We start from the raw sequence: 21364 nt of genomic DNA, 5'->3' as shown, positions 1-21364 counted from the left end.
CGCGAGAGAAAAGAGGAGCACAGAGAGATCAGATCCAGCCCCAAAGATAAGCTTCATCAAACAGGAAAGTTTGAAGCCTAATCTGAAAGTAGAACTAAGGGTTTACTTTGGAGTTTATTTGTTTGTTTGTTTGTTTGTTTGTTTGTTTGTTTGTTTGTTTGTTTGTTTGTTTGTTTGTGAGGGTGTGTTGTTGTTGTTGTTGTGCTCTTATAAAGTGGTGACATTTCAATCCTTCGGTAAAATCGTTTCCTTGTTCATAACTCAAAAATGGCTGCGAACACATTCAGCACACGGATTTTTACGTTGTTTGTACCTGCAGCTAAACAGGTAACAAAGAACTCTTCACACCATACGACCCCAAACCAAGTGTCCTCCAAAGGAAACAATATATTCGTTCCATTTCTAAAATAATTATTCATCTTTAAGTCCTCTCTGACATCTTTTCCAATGCTTCAGCTCTGGCCACCTCTACTACTTCCACGATGCTAGTCTGGACCAGATGCTTAATCTCTCTGTCATCTCCCACTAAGTCTGTCTCATCGCCTAAAACAAATAGTCTTGGACTGCCTATGAATCCTTAGCATATCTTAATTTCACATAATCTAGTCCAGAACTCTTCAGGTAATAAAACTCGATAATTTTATTACCTGACTTTGAGGCATAGAGTGAATTTCTCCTTCTTATAGTTCACCAGCAGTTCAGTATATCTTTTTATCCAAGTATAAATAAGAATATCTAAGAAGCTAAGAATAACAACAAAGTCTCATCATCCATCCCTTGATCATTTTCATTTTGCTAATAATATTTATATTAACAATCTCTTGTCTCATGTCAGACTTAAATCATCTCCCATGTTCTTCCTGACATCTGGAAAACCTTCCTGAGCCAAGTTCTTGATCAGCAGAGAATAACACTTCATGACCTTTCCCAGCGTTCAAAACTATCTAAATGCTTAGAAACTGTAGGAGCTTCTGTATTGGGTCTGAACAGCCCTGATAGAAGACGACAGATCCAAGGTTTCCAAAATGGTGTAGAAGACGTCACAGAAAAGGTCATCCGGGGGGGCCACTCCCATTTCTTTCCGATCCTGCCAGTAAAACCGGGTCTTACCAAGCGCAGCTTCAGGTTCAGTCTGAGACTGAAAGGCACATTTAAATATGGGTCCAACTTAAACATCCAAGCCACTTTAATCCAGATTAGATCGAGATGAGCAGTTAATAAGACTGCAGATGACAGTGGGGCTAAAAGATGCTGCTCAGTGAAGGTGGGCTTCTCTCGGGGGAAGCAACTAAAGGGCCAGACGTCATAGTTAAATGCATAACATTAACCTCCTAGGACCTGGCATCCACGTGTGTGGACATCACATTTTGGGTTGTCCAGACCACAATGCTAAATGTTGCTCTACAAAGGCCTGATATCCACTTACGAGGACATTATACTGCCAAAAAAAAAGTGTAAAGTAAAGTGTGCATGTTAGTCCCCATAGGGAAATAGTTCCTCTGCATTTAACCCATTCACCCAGTGAAGCAGTGGGCAGCCACCAGTGCAGCGCCCGGGGAGCAGTGTGTAGGGACGGTACCTTGCTCAGGGGTATCTCAGGGTAGCCGTTGAGTGAAGTCGAACCCCCAACCTTCCGATCATGGGGCAACCACCCTACCTACTGAGCTATTCCTGCCATTGTTCTAACAAAATTTAAAACGAATGTCCTCATATGTGGATATGAGGCCCTCGTAGGGCAAAATCAGGTAAAAAGATAATTCTTTGTTTTTACATCCATCAGGTCCCAATCAGCCCAAATAGCAAAGAGAAATTAAAAATGCATGCCATGAAAGAGTTCAGGTCTTAGGAGGTTAATACAAAGCAATCCCAGAGCCCCATCAGCAAGTGTTTGCTGATTTAAAGATTTAAACGAGGTTTTTTTTACCTCTGCATATGAAGTAATTTGTAATCCCCAAAGCTCCAATCTAAATTAATGGAGAGAATAACTAATAATTTCCATTGTTACCAGGATCTAAAACCTGTATCACCAGGCAAATTTTAATTAAAACAAACAAACAAACAAAAGTTTGTCAATAACCCAAAATAAGATTTAAAAGGTTTTCTGATACAGTTTGATTTAGGGTCTCCAGCTTCTCATCCGATCACAGAGAAAAATGTAAACACATCCTCTTACCTATGATAACGTGTAAAGCTGCACACCTGCACCGCACCCCTGAAACTGGCACAAGGTGACCCCACAAACCTGCGTTTGATAAACAAACACTTTAAACAGGTAGAAGAAGTCAGCACCAGTAATCAGTAATACTGAAAATCCTCAACAGTAAAATGTATAAATACACAGAAAGCTGCATCCGTGTTTACATATATGAAACGCTGCTAAACAGGTTATGCAACATGTGTCACACGGTGTGTCAGCAGTCATCAAAAACATAGAGAGTACTTTCAGAATGAGCAGTCACACAGAGGGAAAAGAGAAAAAGTGTCATCTCCGTCCTCAGCACCAAGTTCGACGAGTCATGATGCAATGCAGCAGACGACACGTGGGAGACTGCACGACTGCTTTCCTCCTTAACGGGAAAACCAGTTTTGCTTCACATCCCCGTTCTTCTCTCCACCTACACGTCCTGTACTAACCCGGAGCTCAGCGTGGCAAGGTCACGCCTGTTCTCTGGAGGCTGCTGAAAGCCTTTCTGGGAAATGTGGGAGATTTCGAGCTGTAGTAGATGTGGCATGTTTAGTAAACAGCAAAGCACATTTACCATAAGTGCAAAGATTCAAAAATACCCTGAAGTGATTTGTGAAAGTAAAGTTTTTCTGGTTTTCACATCAAAAAGTATTTATTCCTCTTGGAGTTTTGACTGATGATAGAAAAAGAACACGAAAAGCTTCTCATGGTTTGAACTTTTACCAATTAAAAAAATTTGAATAATTAAAAAATATTCTTCAATAAGCTTTAATTCAAGGATTTAAAAAAAAAAATACATTTAATAATTTTAAATAGAAAATGAAAAACGTGTTAGATTGCCGAGCCGCTCTCCTGTTTTCAAAACTGTTACGCAAAGACAAACAGAATGCAGTCGAATCATTTACAGATTTAAAATTTAAAGCCCGGGTTTGAGAGACGACGAGCAGCGACAGCGCCGGATGCTGAGTCACACAGAAAGGTCATTTTGAATGTGAGGCCACCATTTTTAATTCTGACAGCACATTTTCATTTCATTTCATTCATACTTTTGGCATCTAAGTCAACTAAGTATTCCAAGATTATAGCAGAGTAAATATAAAGTGAAAACATAAAAGTTTGTCTTATACTTTTGAAGGCAAAACGTTTCCTCTGCTTATTACAAGCTCGTGAAAGGAGCTTCTTTATCTGATCAGTCTTATTAGCTGACTGTTTCACACATTAAAAAAAGCTTGAAAACATACTTAGAAGTTGTTTTCAGTATTTAGAAGTTAAAAAAGGTAAAAAAGAAACAATCAGGCTGTTACAAAGTAGCAGTTTTATTTATATACAAAGTAGTTGTACCTGTTTAGCTGATATCTGTGCCTGTTTGTCCGCTGATTAGTTAATGAATGGGTTAAATCGCTCTTTGCGGTATGTGAAAGATGTAAACTGTGATTGTGTGCTGATGTCACTCTGCACTGCTGTTTCATGCCTCACAGTTGTTACAGTGTTTCAGTAGTGATACATTAATAGCCCAAACAGTCGTCTGTTGTAGGAGTGTTGTCTCTGTGAACTACAATGTTTGCAGATGACACTGTGACCTGTAATGACTGTAGGGAGCTGTTGGAGGTGTGCAGTGGAGAGGAGAGGAATTAAAGATAGTGTGTGTGACTGAGAGGGGGGCGGGTGTAACGCTGAAGCTGCAAGGTAGTGAAGATGAGTCTAAAAGGGAACAGAAAGTGCAGGGAGGGTGGAGCCTGGTGTCAGTGGTGCTTTTTGACATCTTCATCCTTTGTTGAATGAAGATGGATGTTTAAAGTGTTTTCTTTTTGCATCGTTTTATATTGTTAAATATCTCTTACCACAGAAAGAGTGATGGTAGTTTTGCTTTACTCGGCTCAGGTTTGTTTTCTGTGTTCTTCATGTATAATTAATGAATGCTGCAGATCGGCTGTTAAGATTCAAAGATAAGAGGACGTGTCACACATAGACTCACGCTAGCTTTTGAAATTTTCTGCTAATGATGTTTTTCTTTCTTTTTTACTTTGCACACAAACAGTTTAACCACAGACTAGTTTCAGGCGGGTACAGCTTCAACATGCATCAGCTCTCTGGTAACTTTACTCTCTTATTAGGGCTTCCCGATACTGGCAGAAACCATAATCGGGTCTTTTGGTCCGTATTGAGGATTACAGGAATATTACAGGATTACGGGAAGCCAGTTACTCACTGGCTTTGTGGATTCATTAAAAAGAATAAACTTGCCTTTGAAGTTAAATTATATTTTCAAATGGAAAATTGAGACAAAAGTAAAAGTGAAGGGATCTTTGGCCCTGTGCACCACCACAGTGGTGTATGTGATTAAAGTGCAGACCTTCATCTTCACATTAAGGGCTGTTGCAAATATTTTGCATCATTTTTTACACTTGGATGAAAGTGTGTAATCCGTGGACATCCTTGAGGTATTCTGCTAGGCCTTTACTGCAGCCACCTTCACTTGCTGCTTGCTTGTGGGTCTCTCTGCTTCAGTTTTACCTTCAGTAAATGGAAAGCTGCTCTGCTGGGTTAAGATCAGGTGGCTGACTTGGCCATCAAAGAATGACCCATTTCTTGAGCTGCTTTTGCATTTTGCTTTCTTTGCAAAGTGCTTTCTGAGCAGAGAGTGCAGCCCTGTACGCTTCACGTCACCCTGCTGCTTCTATCAGCAGTCACGTCATTAATAAACACCCGTGACCCGGTTCCACTGGCAGCCGTACGTGCCAGTGTCATAACACTGCCGCCATCGTGTTTGACAGATGATGTGATATGCTTCAGATCATGAGCTGTTTCTCTCTTTCTGAGTTCTTTTCTCCTCCCATCGTTCTGGTACAAGTTCTTCTTGGTTTCATGTGTCCAAAGAATTTTTCCAGAACTGTGCCGGCTCTTTCAGATGTTTCCTGGGAAATTTAATCTGGCCTTCCTGCTCTTGACTTGGTCTGAAGTTTTTCTTGTCCACTTTAGTCTTCTGTGGTCTTTCAGGCTGTTTGGTGTTGCTGAGCTGGCCATTGCATTCCTGTTTTAATAAGAAAGCACCAGATTGTTGCTTTGACCACTCCTAAAGCTTTTGCTACCTCTTAGATAGGTTTATTTTTCAGGGCCTCCTTTACTTGCAGCCACGTTTCGCTGGATCAATGAACAGCTGCAACACTTGTAAATTTGTCATTTGTCCAATTAATTTTGATCCTCTGAAAATTGATGAATGTCAATAAAAATGTATGCAATTCCTCAAGAGCTTATGCAATACTTTTGTTAACTTCCTTGAATTAAAGATGAAAGTCTGAACTTGTATCACATCTTGGTTGTTTGATTGCACAACACTGCAGTTGTTTTCAAAGTTACAAAAACTGTTCAGAAGACATCTGCAGTGTGTGCAGCAGAGCAAGCCTTTCAAAGCAAAGCACATTACAAAGAAATCAATATTTGATTCATGGACTGAGCATCTTGCATTGTGCGTCGTTTAGATGCTCTGTGTGTGTGTGTGTGCATGCCTGCATATAAATGTACATGTGTGAGTGTTTGAGAACCCGGTTTCATATTACTGTGTCAGCTACAGTAAATTGCATGCAGCCTTCCCCCGTCAGGGCCATTCATTCAGACTTTGCTGCCCGCATTCCTAGACAACGTTACAATGGACACTGAAAACTCAAGAAGCCACTCTTCCTTTTACATGCCCGGTGCAGTTTCATTGCACAGCAGACATCCTCTGAAGGGAAACAGAGAGCTGAGTAGGATATGGAGAGAAGGAGAAAGGGAGAGAAAAAGGTGAAACAGAGAGGGCCGAAGTGAAAAGGTAAAGAGCCTGCTGTTCCTTTGTCCCGCACCTGTTGCTAGGCCTCTTCTACCCCCCACCAGTCGGGCCTGCTCGCTGAGGAAAGCTGAACAAGAAGTACAAAAGCGGCGTGTGTGTTCGTGCATGCGATTGTTTGCTTTCGGGGGCTCGAGTGTGTATGCTTACATGTCTTTTGGAGACGGGCTGATATGAGTCTTTTGTCGTGTCAGCGTATGCTCCGTGGCACCCTGAAGTTCGTTAGAAACCACCTCACTTTGGTGCAAAGAAAAAGATTAACGGGAGGCTGAAAACTCCAAGCGTAGCGTCTGTTTCGAAGCAGATTCAGAGCAGTTTGCAGGCCGATCTGTGTCAACTTTCTTTACAACATCCCCAAACATCTGGTCAACAGTTTCTCTGTAGAAGCTGTGCTCTGTTTGAAAACCTCATCTGTTGTCTTGACAAGAAAAACTTCCTAATCATCTGCACTGCAGCTGCAGCTGGACTCGAGTCGAGGAGTGTTTCATCTCTGCTGCGCCGCAATCACAATAGTTCATTTTAATGGCCGTCAGACGGGACGGCTTGCTTTGCTCGTGCGGCAGATGGAAAAGCAATCCGGCACCTGTTGTTGATAATAATAATGATGACTGATGTGTTTGAGTCCCTGCATCTCCTGTACTCTCCGTTTGTGCTCTTTCAACAGACTTGTTATATCTGCGAGGACCACGGGAGGGAGAGCAAGGCCGCCTGCGGCGCGTGCATGACCTGCAACAGACAGGGCTGCAGACAAGCGTTCCACGTCACCTGGTCAGTGTTAAAGTGTGTGTGTGTGTGTGTGTGTGTGTGTGTGTGTGTGTGTGTGTGCGTGTGTGTGTGTGTGCGCCTATGTGAAAGTGTGGGGACATCAACATGAATGAACAGTGTGTGAGGACCGAGTGTGATAAGAAGCAGTTCAAGGGCAAAAACTTTTATTAAGGGTTATTTTTAGTTAGCCGACTGTTCCCGTTAACCATGTTTAAACCTGGAAAAGAAACAACCTGAAAAAACTATGACGAAGTTTAAAAAAGAAATCATAAAAAACAGCACTGTGTTATTTTCAATACAACCTAAAACTATCAGGTGAGACCATAAAGTCATCAGTAAAGTCTTTATTGAAGTCACAGATCAGGCGATCCACCGAGTAATCTCTTCATAGACTTTGCACCACTGGACTCTTTTTTTGCAGGCTGAAGGGTCGCCCCCTGCTGCCCGTTAGAAAGAATGCAAGTTTAGGGCACATCTCCACTGGTGGCACTTTTTTTTGCTCAGCATATGATTAATATTGTGGGCAGGACTGTGATGGTTGGCAAACACCAAGGAGGTCCTAGCCTTTTTGGGCACTCAAGCTTCTTTCCACAGTCCAGAGAGATGCATATTAGCTGGTGACGCTAAATTGGCCATAGGAATGACGTGAGTGTGAATGGTCGTCTGTCTGCGTTAGCAACCCGTTCGCAGGGACCCCGCCTCACACCCTAACTTGGATATCATGAATGGTGATTACTTTGTGTGCTAATCGAAGCAGGTTAACGTTTGTCTTGTTTCCTGTGTCATATCATTTTTGAAAATAAGGCCAAGAATAGAAAAGAAATTCCGTCTCCAATTGCCAAGATTGAATACGTGCTCATATGTTATGTGTATTTGGCTACAGCCTTAGTTTACTCACACAGACATTCTGGGCTACAGTTGGTTTTTCTTCATTTACAGTCTTTTACCTTTCATGCTGCTCATCTTGCTTTTTGCCTTTATTTTGTTTCCTACTACAAGAGAAAGATGATTTATTTAGAAGTAAATCCCGAGACACTGACAGGCTCAGATTTTAATGTGACATTCGATCAATCTGGCGACGATCGGTGACTGAAGCTCTCAGGTGACTCGGCCAGGTGTTGCCGTCTCAGTCCGTGCACGTGTGCTAACTTGGCTCTCGTGTTTCATCTCCTTTCCGACCCTCCGACACCCTGCGCTGTAGTGCTCAGATGGCTGGTCTGCTGTGTGAGGAGGAAGGACCAGAAGCTGATAACGTGAAGTATTGTGGCTACTGCAAGCATCACTACAACAAAATGGTAAAGAACACAATGACATTGTACCCCAGAAAAGCCTTTCTTACTGCACTGCACAGTTAACAGCTAACATGATTGATAAGGGCTTCTGTGCCCGGCTGTTTTTTTTCCTCTAACTCAGCTCAAGGCAGCTAAATGATTCTTGGAATACGCCCAACCAAAATAAATAATTCAGGAGATAAACCTCCTGTTAAGTCATTGGAAGTGCTTGTAGAGAACCTTTTAAATGTCAAACTGTTGCTTTGAAATTAGCAGCTGTTAACTTTTTGTTTGCTGTTCCTTCTTTTGGACTTTACAGCAGAAGAAGTTGCGTTCTAGTGAAAATACAAGTAGCTCCTTCAGTCATTCCAGGGGGCGCTCCAGCTCTCCGTCACAGGAAAAACAGCACCACCACCACAGACAGAGGAAGGTAAGCACAGCTGTGGGCAGATCAGAAGGCAGTCTCCAGAGCTGAAAACTACCAAAAGCTGCAGTTCCTCTAATGTCCACTTGAGGCTGTTAAAAAAGGGACTCAGTCAGATGTAAGGCAAGGCAAGGCAAGTTTATTTGTATAGCACAATTCAACAACAAGGTGATTCAAAGTGCTTTACAGAGACATTAGAAACAAGAACAAATAAAAAGCATGATTTAAAATTGAATAAAACAAGCAAATAAACTAACTAACTAACTAACTAACTAACTAAACAAACAAACAACAGTATATAAAATCAAAACAGATAAAATCAGAACAGTAGATAAAATCAGTAGTTAAATGTAAGTTTTGAAATTTAAGCTTAAAGTGTGGATTTGGTGCTTTATTCAAATGCAGCTGAGAACAGGTGAGTCTTCAACCTGGATTTAAATAAACTGAGTGTTTCAGCTGATCTGAGGCTTTCTGGGAGTTTGTTCCAGATATAAGGAGCATAAAAGCTGAATGCAGCTTCTCCGTGTCTGGTTCTGACTCTGGGAACTGATAAAAGACCGGATTCAGATGACCTGAGGGATCTGGATGGTTCATACTGGGTCAGGAGGTCATTGATGTATTTTGGTCCTAAACCATTCAGAGCTTTATAGACCAGCATCAGAACTTTAAAGTCTATCCTCTGACGGACAGGCAGCCAGTGTAAGGACCTCAGAGCTGGACTGATGTGGTCCACTTTTTTGGTCTTAGTGAGGACTCGAGCAGCAGAGTTCTGAATGAGCTGTAGTTGTCTGACTGATTTTTTAGGCAGACCTGTAAAGATGCTGTTACAGTAATCAAGCCTACTAAAGATGAATGCATGGACTAGTTTTTCCAGGTCCTGTTGAGACATCAGATCTTTTATCCTTGATATATTCTTGAGGTGATAGTAAGCTGACTTTGTTATTGTCTTAATGTGTTTTTCTAAGTTTAGGTCTGCATCCATCACTACACCCAAATTTCTCGCCTGGTTTGTGGTTTTTAGATCTATAGATTGAAGTTCTCTGGTGACCTGTAATCGTTTTTCTTTGGCGCCAAAGACTATTACCTCAGTTTTGTTTTTGTTTAGCTGGAGAAAATTGTGGCACAACCAGTCAGGCGCCATGTAGGCGCTGGCTGCAAGCTAGGCCTCACCTCAGCTAACTAGAGCCGCTAACTAGACACCTGCTGACTATTTTTGTTCTGTTGGCATCGTTTGGTCGATGGCTGCCCTTCCCCGAGCTTACGTCACCCAGATGTTCCTTCCTGTTGAAAGGGCGTTTTTCCTCCCCACTATTGCCAAGCGCTTGCTCATAGGGGGTCATCTATTGCTGTGGTATTCCCTGTATTACTATAGGGTCTTTTTACAATATGAAGTGACTTTAGGTGACATGTTGTTGTGATTGTGATTAGAAAGAAATCATTTTGGAGCATTTTATTGAATTATCAGACAAATAATAAGGTTTTACTGTTTGGAACTGGGAAATGCTAGGATTTAATAATTTTGTAGCACTAATTAACAGGATTAACAGGATGTATTTGCGCAGTTTGTGTCTGCAGCTTGCTAATATTAGTGGATAACTGTACACTACAAAACCAAAAGTAAGAGTTAAAAATAGACTTTGTCTATTCATCGTCAGATTAATAAGACCAGCCAGTCTGATCCAGACCAGCTTGGCACACAGACTCTTTTATTTTGAAACGATTGAATAACAGCAGAATTGGCAAAGAAGAAAAGGATGAATTTTAATGCATTTTCTTCCTGATAAATCATCAAATAAGCAGAGAGCTAATTTAGATTTTATTGCATGGGCGTGAGCAAGCTGAGCTACACTGTGTAAGCACGCCTCACACAGACATACACCAGACACACCAGTTGTCCTACGCTTTCAACCTCACAGCTTCCATCTGTTGGCTCCTGGGGAACGTTCAGTCATCACTCCCGATTTCCGGGTGTCATCATTTCAGGCAGTGATAAGCTCGACCCCTTGACGTCAAACTCTAATCTGAATACAAACTATGAGCTCAGAGAGATACCTGGAGGTACAGCCTGGCTAAACAAAAGCTAACGCATTTAGGCGTACCCTGCCTCTGGTCATAAAGACATAAAAAACCATATTATAAAATACATATCATGAAATAACATCATGATCTCTCTGCGCCATTACATCCTCTCAGCCTCAAACACTTGAAATCAAATAGGCCGGCATTCATGTAACACTTCTCTCGTCGTTTTGACCACTTAAAGCTCTCCACACTGCACGCCACATTTACCTCCTCCACACACATTCATACAGCGCTTTATTCTGTGCACTCGAATAAACAATTAACCTAACGTGCACTTCTCAGATGGGCCGAGTTAACTCTGTGAAGGTGCGGTGCTCACGTGCACGTGACCCCATCACACGCATGCAAAACTAAGCAGACAGGTGCACCTTCAAAGCCCCTGCAAGCTAACAGACTAGCTAGCGGAGAATTCAGCAGACAGGAAAGATAGTGCTGACGGCACACGGTTCCAGCTGAGCAGCTCTTTGTCAAGTGTAAAAAGAGACCCGCATATTTTTTCGCCACCAGACAATTCCGGTCTTCAAAGCATGTCATCGTTGTTATCGTTTTGATGTTCTGGCAGAGATATGGCTCCACAGTCAGGGAGCGGACGCTTCACGCAGTTGTTGAACTGAAAAAGAGATGAAGAAGAAAAGCGTGTTTCTTCCAGTCAAATCTCAGCTGAGCTGTAAAAGCAGGTTTTGTTGCAGAAAGCTCGGTTTTATGGCAACCTTGGACTGGTTAGATATATGATCTAGTGTCGCGTAGATGTTGGCGGCAGCTGGCGGATTCAGGCTGTTAAAAGTTGGCTGTGCGGTTGTCTTGTTGCTATGAACAGAATTTTGCAGGAATACACTTGTTTGCACTTTTTCGGTTGTAGGTTTTAGACTGACACAGTAGCGCGTGTGAGACGGCTGTGTGAAGCATATATTTTCAGTCAACGTCTGGCGCTACATGATGCCATTTTCAGTATAACCCACTGTGAAACTGAATCTAACACCCTGCTTTTAAGCCAGTAGCAGATAGAAGAGACCAGTATTTCTTATCATTTAGCTAGTGGCACTGAGTCATACTGATCGCAGGCTTGCTTGTAATCATTGATTTTAGTCTGATATGATAAAAAAGGCTGTCTGGGATATTCTGATATAAAAAAATAAATCAGTAGTTTTTGCTGTGACAGAAAGCCAGACGCTTTTATTCAGAATAATCTTCATCAAATGCAGTTACAGTGATGCACAAACGGATTTGACTGTGCTGTTAGCGTATCCCTGCAGACATTGTTGTTGAAGCTGGTTGACTGTAGCAAATGTGATTCGCTTATATTCCACTCGCTGCGTTTGTGTAATGTGCCAGTGTTGACTCTGCAGCCTTGATTCTAGGCTCAAGCTTGTGTATTTGTATGTGTGTGTTGTTGTTTTTTTCAGAGTCATAAAGACAAGATTCGGCAAAAGGAGCGCCACAAAAAGTCGAGCGACAACCTGAGCTCCGCTGTGACATCCAGCGGCATAGAAAAGGTATCTGAGGACACCACACAGTGATTGAGAGACGCCGCGATGTCTCAGTCAGTGCTTTAATGGTTTTGACCCATCTGTGTTGGGACAGATTTCCTCAAGTCACCACAGCAGCAAGGACGGCGAGGGAAAGTCCAAGAAGCTGAGCTCGCACGGTCACAGTCATCGGAGCAAGAAGACCGGAAGCACCGGCAAGAGCTGCTCCTCATCGTCCTGCTCCTCCAGTCCATTCAACACAGGTACCACATGAAGGGTCAGCGCTCGATTTCTTCTCGAGTTCAGATGTGATCGATGCCCATGCAGCCCGGTACATCGACAGCACAGTTTGAATTATTTGTATACACTAGCCGAATGATATTTTATAATTACAGTATCATTTGTAGTAAAAGTTTGAGTGTGCCCCACGTCGTCTTCCTGCCTGCTCTACATCGTCCCCGGCAAATACAGACCAACAAACGTAAAGCAAATAGAGTTTTAGTTTGATCTTCATCCAGCCGTGCTGTGGTTCTGTAGGACGAACAGAGCGGCTGGGAACTTGTGGATGAGGTGGAGTTATGCAGGACTTCTGCTGGCTGCCTCTGTGGGAGGAGAGGCTGCTGCTCCACTTTAAGATGTACAGTGGGGCAAAAAAGTATTTAGTCAGCCACCGATTGTGCAAGTTCCCCCACCTAAAATGATGACAGAGGTCAGTAATTTGCACCAGAGGTACACTTCAACTGTGAGAGACAGAATGTGAAAAAAGAATCCATGAATCCACATGGTAGGATTTGTAAAGAATTTATTGGTAAATCAGGGTGGAAAATAAGTATTTGGTCAATAACAAAAATACAACTCAATACTTTGTAACATAACCTTTGTTGGCAATAACAGAGGTCAAACGTTTACTATAGGTCTTTACCAGGTTTGCACACACAGTAGCTGGTATTTTGGCCCATTCCTCCATGCAGATCTTCTCGAGAGCAGTGATGTTTTGGGGCTGTCGCCGAGCAACACGGACTTTCAACTCCCGCCACAGATTTTCTATGGGGTTGAGGTCTGGAGACTGGCTAGGCCACTCCAGGACTTTCAAATGCTTCTTACGGAGCCACTCCTTTGTTGCCCGGGCGGTGTGTTTTGGATCATTGTCATGTTGGAAGACCCAGCCTCGTTTCATCTTCAAAGTTCTCACTGATGGAAGGAGGTTTTGGCTCAAAATCTCACGATACATGGCCCCATTCATTCTGTCCTTAACACGGATCAGTCGTCCTGTCCCCTTGGCAGAAAAACAGCCCCATAGCATGATGTTTCCACCCCCATGCTTCACAGTAGGTATGGTGTTCTTGGGATGCAACTCAGTATTCTTCTTCCTCCAAACACGACGAGTTGAGTTTATACCAAAAAGTTCTACTTTGGTTTCATCTGACCACATGACATTCTCCCAATCCTCTGCTGTATCATCCATGTGCTCTCTGGCAAACTTCAGACGGGCCTGGACATGCACTGGCTTCAGCAGCGGAACACGTCTGGCACTGCGGGATTTGATTCCCTGCCGTTGTAGTGTGTTACTGATGGTGACCTTTGTTACTTTGGTCCCAGCTCTCTGCAGGTCATTCACCAGGTCCCCCCGTGTGGTTCTGGGATCTTTGCTCACCGTTCTCATGATCATTTTGACCCCACGGGATGAGATCTTGTGTGGAGCCCCAGATCGAGGGAGATTATCAGTGGTCTTGTATGTCTTCCATTTTCTGATGATTGCTCCCACAGTTGATTTTTTTCACACCAAGTTGCTTGCCTATTGTAGATTCACTCTTCCCAGTCTGGTGCAGGTCTACAATACTTTTCCTGGTGTCCTTCGAAAGCTCTTTGGTCTTGGCCATGGCGGAGTTTGGAGTCTGACTGTTTGAGGCTGTGGACAGGTCTTTTATACAGATGATGAGTTCAAACAGGTGCCATTCATACAGGTAACGAGTGGGGGACAGAAAAGCTTCTTACAGAAGACGTTACAGGTCTGTGAGAGCCAGAGATTTTCCTTGTTTGAGGTGACCAAATACTTATTTTCCACCCTAATTTACGAATAAATTCTTTACAAATCCTACCATGTGGATTCATGGATTGTTTTTTCACATTCTGTCTCTCACAGTTGAAGTGTACCTCTGGTGCAAATTACTGACCTCTGTCATCATTTTAAGTGGGGGAACTTGCACAATCGGTGGCTGACCAAATACTTTTTTGCCCCACTGTAACAGGGGTGATTGCATCATCTTGGCTGCTGTTGTGTTGTTGAGAAAAACAGAAGCTCGCTGGGTTTTTCATCCACACACGTGCCCCTAAATTCAATTTACGTTCAGCACGGATCCATTTCTGTCTCGAATATGAGAGAAACGCTCGCTCTGTAGAGTCCTGCACCAGTTGGTTTTCTTTCAGTGGCCTCGTACTAAAAAACACTGTCATTAGTGAAGCTTTCACTTAAGCCAGTTTGTTTCACAGGTAAACTTCTAACTGGGATTGGTGGCAGCACCGTCATTGCCCTGTGCATGACCAGTTAGCTTCTCCTCTCTTACTGGGTTCTGTTGAACCCTGGAGACGGAGGGAGGTCGTGTGGCCGTTTGTGTCTGACTTTAACTCTTTGTTTTTCTCCTTCAGGTGGTTCCCTGTCGTCTGCTCAGGAGTTTCATCAGTTCTTATCTTCTTCCCGCCTGGAGCGTGAACATGACCGAGGAGGTGACGACCACAGCGGAGAGGAGCGCAAGGAGCGTCACAGGAGACCGGCAGTCCAGGCGGAGGAGGAGGAGGAGGAGGATGTAAAGGAAGAGGAAAAAGACGAGGAGGAGGAAGAGGAGGAGGAGGACTGTAAATACCACAAGCCACCAGCACTGACCCCCGCTGAGGGCCCGCTAGCAGGGTCGCAAGGTCACGACAGGCCAGAAGGCAACTCCAGCCCTTTCGAGAACAAAGTCACCATCTCCACCTTCGGGTCCATCATGCGCATCACGTCGTCGTCGGGGCTCGGCAGCAGCAGCAAGATCCGAAAGATCTCCTCGTCGAGCGACTACAAACCCTCCAAATCCCTCTGCAAGCCATCCCAGCTGAGCACGCCGCCCATCCTGGAGGAGGCCGACCCGGAGGACAAAGTCACGCTTCCACCGCCGCTGCCTCGAGAGAGGAGGCACCGTGGCAACAAGAAGAGCCGCCACGGCCCGGGGCGCCCACGGGGGAGCAAGAACCGAGAGAGGAGGGGGGAGGAGGAGCACCACCACCACCATCACCACACAGCGCCGCCTCCCCTAGCCTTAACCTCGTCGCTCTATCCGAGCCCGTCCTCCATCCCCCACCCCACCTTCTCCTCGACGCTGCCTCCCACCGCCACCTCTTCCACTTCCTCTTCTTTCTCCTCCTCCTCGTCCTCCACTGGTAGTTTTTCTACAGGCCGCGGCAACTCGCTGCTCGGCTCTGGTGAGTCTGAGCGAGTGGGCGTGTGCGGTAGCCCTCTAGCTTCCTGTGTGTGGTGAAGGAAAAAAACTGAAGCGCTATCTCTTTGCACTTTGGTGCGTTTCCATTGCACGCAGCAGCTTATCTCTGTATCAGAAGCGCAGCGAAAAAAACTCCTGGAATTAAGAATGAACGGAATAAGTCGACTGTTTCTTGGCACCACTTTTAAAATATTTGTTAAATCTCTTTCAGAACGTTTGTGTAATCTGTGCGAGGCAGTGATATTGTCCTACATGGTGTTTTTGTGTGCGCCGCACGTGTCTGTAGTGCATTTCCTGCCCTACTTTCCATTTGATTGGCTCACGTGTTCCTCTTTCTGCAGTCATACGACTTCTAAGATGAAAACGACAAACACCTTATTCCTTTCTTTCTTTTATGTCTCTCAGGCATCTACTCCAGTCTCAAGGACCCTCTCACACTGGGCGGGGGTGTCTGCAGTACCCCCCTTTCCCTGGGTGGAGGGGTGTGTAGCACCTCCTTGTCCCTGGGAGGGGGCATGTGTAGCACCCCTCTCTCCTCAGGACTCCTTCCATCCCACTCCTCGCTGTCTCTTCCACCAGTCAACGCTGTGTCAAACACACAGGTACGTCACAAAGAGAGGACGTGTGCTGCTTGCGTCTGTGTCAGCAAACAACATTTCAACAAAATTAAATGACACATGAAGTTTCAGGCCTGAGGATTATAGGAAAATTCATAATCACGATTTACAGTAAGCAGCAACGGCGGAGTTAGCCTCTGACTAGCAGGTGTTTTTACTTGTAGAGCTGGTGCCAGCCTGCCTCCACTGCAGCATCTCTGTGGGTGCAGGTCAATGACTCATTACAGTCACTGGGTGCAACTGGGGTAAAGAGAGGTGGTGCTGCAGAGTCAAAGCTGACACCCGGCACCAAAAGCCGACCGCAAGAGCCCCCGAATGATCCTGAGACAAAAGCAGCTGCAGACAGACACCAAAGTCCTTCCACACGTCTTCACTTGTACTCCCTTAGTTGTCATCAAAGTCTCTCTTTTAGTTGTCTTGGCTCGAACTGAAATACACAGTTCAGGGTGGAACAGGGTGTGTCTGCTTTATAAGAAAAGAAGTGGAGTGTTGTACCAAAACTGAGTGCAGCAGCGTAATCATGCACAGCGGTGCGGATACTTTCACCTCGCGTCCAGAGACATGCATGTTGGGTTCTAATGTGCACGTATGTGTGAATGCGAGTGTGTCTGGTTGACCTGTGCAGGTACCCTGTAGCCTATGACGGCTGGGACAAGCTGAAAGAAAGTGAGTGTGTTCATAAACAATGATGAGCGGACAGATGTGGAAGTCATGAAGAATCTGGAAGCACAATTCATTCTCGAGTTATTTTTGATAGATGTGTGTTACGTTTCCAGTAGATGGATGTTTTCTTCACAATAAGATCAGTTTTGAGTTGTTTTTTTTAAACTAAAATCCTTTCGTGATTATCTCCATGCTTTCTTTGTCAGCCAGATGTTGACGTTCGCTGTCTTATAGGTGAATCCAGGTTCCAGCGCCTCCTACAGCCTGACCTCCACTCAGCCTTTCACCAGCTGTCTCTCCACAGCCCTGACACTGCCGCCACTACTGAGCCAAGCCCAGACCTCACTGCCAGGTGACAGGAAGCACTTCTTGAGAAACGAATGTTGGCTTTAGATAAGCTTCACAAAAAAACCTTGCTCTGGCTCAAATCCTCTTTCAGAAATCCAACATTAAACGTGCTGTTGTTGCGCAGTAAACACGGCGCTTTGATGACGCTGCCTTTCAGTAAATGTGAGCGCACATGAAATTAATGTCTGTTCCTTTTCTCAGAGTCTGACCTCGATGACTGTCGCTTCCCATGTCAGGGGAACTCACCGAGAGAGAGTCTTTCCTCGCAGTGAGTCTTTGCTTTTTTGTCTTTATTGTTATTTTTTAGTGTCAAATCCTGAAAACAATACATCATTCTTACACTTCAGATTTACTGACTGAAATGAGTCAGCAAGTAGAGATGCACAAACCACTGGTGACGCATCATTCATCTGTTCAAATCATCACTTGGTTGATTTTTCCCTTTGTCATTTTTATTACCAGCAACAGGAAAATACCAGCTGGTTAACAATCAAAGCGTCTATGTGGATAAAAACACAAACCACAGCCACAGAGGATGATTGGTAGTTTCCCAGCTTGGCTGCAGAAGCTGTGACGTGTCGCTTCTGACTTCCTGTTGACTTTATCCTCTTCCACGCCCAGGTCTCCGATGAGCTGTCTTCCTCTTCTGTTCGACCAGAGGGACGGGCTGGGCGCCGGAGTCAGAGCCCGTCCTGAGAACGTCCCTCCAGCCAGCTCTCACATTGATCTGCTGCTGGAGAAACACAGCAACGGAGAGATGGGAGTCAACAGTAAGTAAGGCCAGTGGGACTAGATATTGAAAAGTGTTTATAAGATGAATGAAATGGCAAATATACTTGATGGACCTGCAGTTACTGTGCTGGTACTGTGTTCGACCCCTTTTTGCCTTCAGAACTTGTTTCGTAGCAAAGATTCAGCGAGGTGCCATGCAAACAGAGATTTTGGTCCATATTCACAGGATAACTTCATGCAGTTGCTGCACATCCATGATGAGAATCAGCCTTTCCACCACATCCCAAAGGTTTAATGTCCAACAATATTTTCACGGACCGGCCTTTAAGGTGTCGCGGAGAAATACAACAAAATAAAAAATACTAAAAAACTAATAATAAACACGAATTCACTGTGTAACTTTATGAGCAGCGTCCTCCTGAAATGCGCCAACAACACTGAGAGTAACATCCTCCTCTCTGCCCCTTAATGCTCTCTGGTCGCTATGGTAACACGTAAATATTTCTTTCAAAATAAGACACACAACTACAACACGGGAAAAGACCCGGGGAAACCAAGTTAACGATAAAAACCCCGAAAACCGTAAATTTCACACCCGAGCCTCAACTCTCGCGGCGCGGTACGAAACAACTCACGGACCGGTACCGGGATCGCTGTGCTCATAAAAGGATGGACATGGTCAAGAACAGTTCTCAGTTACTGAACCATGGATAGATCCCTATTTTCATGTTGTTCACGCCAAAGTCTGAGACTACCGTCTGAATTCACAGCAAATATCGAGACTCATCAGAGCAGGAATCGTTTTTCTAATTTTCTGAGGTGCAGAAGAGCAACCGAGGTGCTCTTCTGCATGCTTTGGTTGTAACCAGGAGTTATTTGAGTTACTGTTGCCTTCCTGTCAACTCAAAGCAGTCTGGTCGTTCTCCTTTGACCTCTGGTGTAAACAAAGCATTTTCTCCCAGGGAGCTGCTGGACAGATATTTTCCTTTTCTTTATCAGTCTTTGTGAACCCTGGAGATGCTTATGAGGGAAGATCAGCAGTCTGAAATACTCAGGCCAGCCTGCCTGGTATCAACAAAGTCACCTTAATCACATTTCTTCCCCATGCTGATGCTCAGGTTGAACCTCAGCTGCTCGCCTTGACCTTAATGCATCGAGTTGCTGAACTGGTGTACCTAATGAAGTGGCCAGCAAGTGTATTCTGTGCATAAAGGACGGACATAAACAGAGTGATATGTACAAGTTGCCTCATAAACTGCAGGAGTGCGTAAAATATTCGAACTTTACTCAGCAGGCTGGAGCACAGACTTGTGAGGCGTGTGCTTCTTTGAGTGGTCTGTTAACATGGCGTGTGGCGTGCTGTACAGTTAGCCGCACGGCCAGTCGTATTATTTGTAAGAATCGGTTGTTGGCCAGTCAGAGTAGCCACGCCACCAACTTTATCAATTAAAAAAAATCAAACCAGGTGACTTAAGAAAATGTTTCTTCCAGCATGAAGCTGTTATGGACCATGTCTACAGACCATTTCCTGCAGTGAGATGTAAACTGGGCATTTTAACACAGGAGCCTCAAGTGGCCATCAGAGGAACTGCAGGGTTGTTTTAGTACTACTTTGCTCAGTGCTAAGATCTTTGAGCCTCTCAGAATCCTTCAAAAACAGATCTGAGAAACAGAAAGGACTCTTTGCTTGAACCTTTCACTTCATTTTAAGCCAGAAATGTTGGGAACCTTACACGTAGACGCTGCCGGCCTCTGTGTGTGCCTCGTGCTGTCGTCAGATGATGAATGTACCTGTGTGAGGACAAAAAAAAGCTCAGCAAGAGATCAGATGTGCTCTCGGTTCTGAAAGCTGCTCCAGCAGCTGCTTTGTTTCTGCCGTTGTATTTCTGCTCGTCTCTCCGCTGAACCAGATTGCTCACCGCCTTTTGCTCTGACTCACTTTTTCTCCAGGGACATCATCAGCTGACACTTGCTTTCAAATCTATATTTGCTCATTTTTTTTCTTCCTACACCCAGCACTGTCAGTGCTTTTGGCTCACGCTTGCATGCACACGGCTTTTTATTTCCATGGTTGCTGCTCTTCTCTTTTTGGTCTCATCGCGCTCAGCTAGGTGTATTTCTCTAAAAGGAAATACCCCCACAGTCCTCACCTTAATTATATTTATCTGCATGAGAAAGCGTAACATTTATTTTGCAGATTTTTCTGTGTGCGTTTCTTTTTTTGAGCCTAACTAGTAACTTGTGACATACTCTCAAAATAAACACACTCATTTCTACTTAAACAGCAAAGTGTTGTATAAAAATAAGTGACTTAACTTGAGTGCAAAAGGCTCAAAATGTGGCATGTTTCAGGACCCAGCCTTTGTTTTGTGACCTCTAATATTTTCCAGCATAACTCTGCCCGACTTCAACCCAAGCGGGGGCCCGAACTGCCAGAATAATTGGAAACACCTGTGAGACAGTGCAGGACTTTAAAAAAAAGCACAGTGCAGGTTGCTGGGTCCACTCTTGTCAAACATATCTCCGATCGTTTAGCCGTGACTAGTTTATCCCAGTACATCCAGTAAATCGGCGTGTTGATGTTTAACTACACAAAAACAGAAGGTTTGCTTTGGGTCGATGTGCAAGTTTAACTGTTCGCAATACATGAAAACTGTACGCCCATCAACTGCTCTGTGCCCTTGATTGTATTGAGCAGCTCTTCCAGCAAAGCAAGTTTAATCTGATCAAGCGCTTGCTGACAGAAACGGTCTCTGGGTGGGCGGCCATCTGCCCCCACCGGCTGGGGTGAGAGGAGAGCAGAGAGGCAGGAAACATCCAATGCTAGTACTTATTTTTTGTTTGAGCACCACCAGCTGGTTGTTACAGTAAATACAATAATTATGATAATAATACCGAGAGCAGAACTCCTCCAGTGTTCATCTGTGTTTGTGATGTGAAAGGTCCAATTTTAACTGATATTCCTGGATCCCTTTCGTGCCGATCCACCCATCGCCCGCTAAAAATGATAAAACAACCAACCCGAGCCAATCCTAAAACTTCTCAGGCAGTAATCGTAATAATGCTTACAGTAATGATGACAGCTGGAGTTCCTAACCCAGAAATACTTACAAAATGGGGTCAGGAAGCGAGAGAACTCAAAACCCACTGACATGCAATAGCGAGCGAAAGAGAGAAGTGGGAGTCCCAGTGCATCATGGGAAGTCTTCCAGCAGCCTGAGCCTAAAATAGCATGACTGAGGGATGGTTCAGGTTCACTGGATGCAGCTCTAACTATCAAAACTAAAAGTTTGAAGTTGAGAGGGAGTCATTCTCCAGAGCCCAAACTGGGAGCTGGTTCCTCAGGAGAGGGGCCTGGAAGCTGAAGGCTCAGCCTCAGGCTGGACTGTTGAAAACGAGCGATGCCTGATTTAGACTCGCGCGGGGAACCTTTGTAGCGCCCACAATCTGACCTACGTAAGTGTGTGCTGCATTATGCCTGAGTTACTATATTGTAAATAAAAAAATAAAATAAA

General features: G+C 44.3%; 1 protein-coding gene across 1 annotated transcript in view; it reads left to right on the top strand.

The window, feature by feature from the left end:
- LOC146573313 (protein AF-17-like) overlaps positions 1-21364 on the top strand; it is a 33464-nt gene that overhangs the window by 3219 nt on the left and 8881 nt on the right. The window contains exons 5-14 of the mRNA XM_085278048.1: positions 6673-6776; positions 7975-8068; positions 8364-8474; positions 11954-12043; positions 12132-12279; positions 14663-15472; positions 15895-16091; positions 17004-17121; positions 17319-17385; positions 17739-17887. Coding sequence (XP_085134174.1) covers positions 6673-6776; positions 7975-8068; positions 8364-8474; positions 11954-12043; positions 12132-12279; positions 14663-15472; positions 15895-16091; positions 17004-17121; positions 17319-17385; positions 17739-17887 — 1888 coding nt within the window. The remainder of the gene's footprint in view (positions 1-6672; positions 6777-7974; positions 8069-8363; positions 8475-11953; positions 12044-12131; positions 12280-14662; positions 15473-15894; positions 16092-17003; positions 17122-17318; positions 17386-17738; positions 17888-21364) is intronic.

The sequence above is a fragment of the Mchenga conophoros genome, linkage group LG6 (assembly GCF_057382185.1).
Source record: "Mchenga conophoros isolate Kocher_MC1m ecotype Shallow Benthic linkage group LG6, M_conophoros_male_GT1.1, whole genome shotgun sequence".
In the NCBI taxonomy this organism is placed as follows: domain Eukaryota; kingdom Metazoa; phylum Chordata; class Actinopteri; order Cichliformes; family Cichlidae; genus Mchenga; species Mchenga conophoros.
This window is presented reverse-complemented; position numbering and strand designations above follow the sequence as displayed.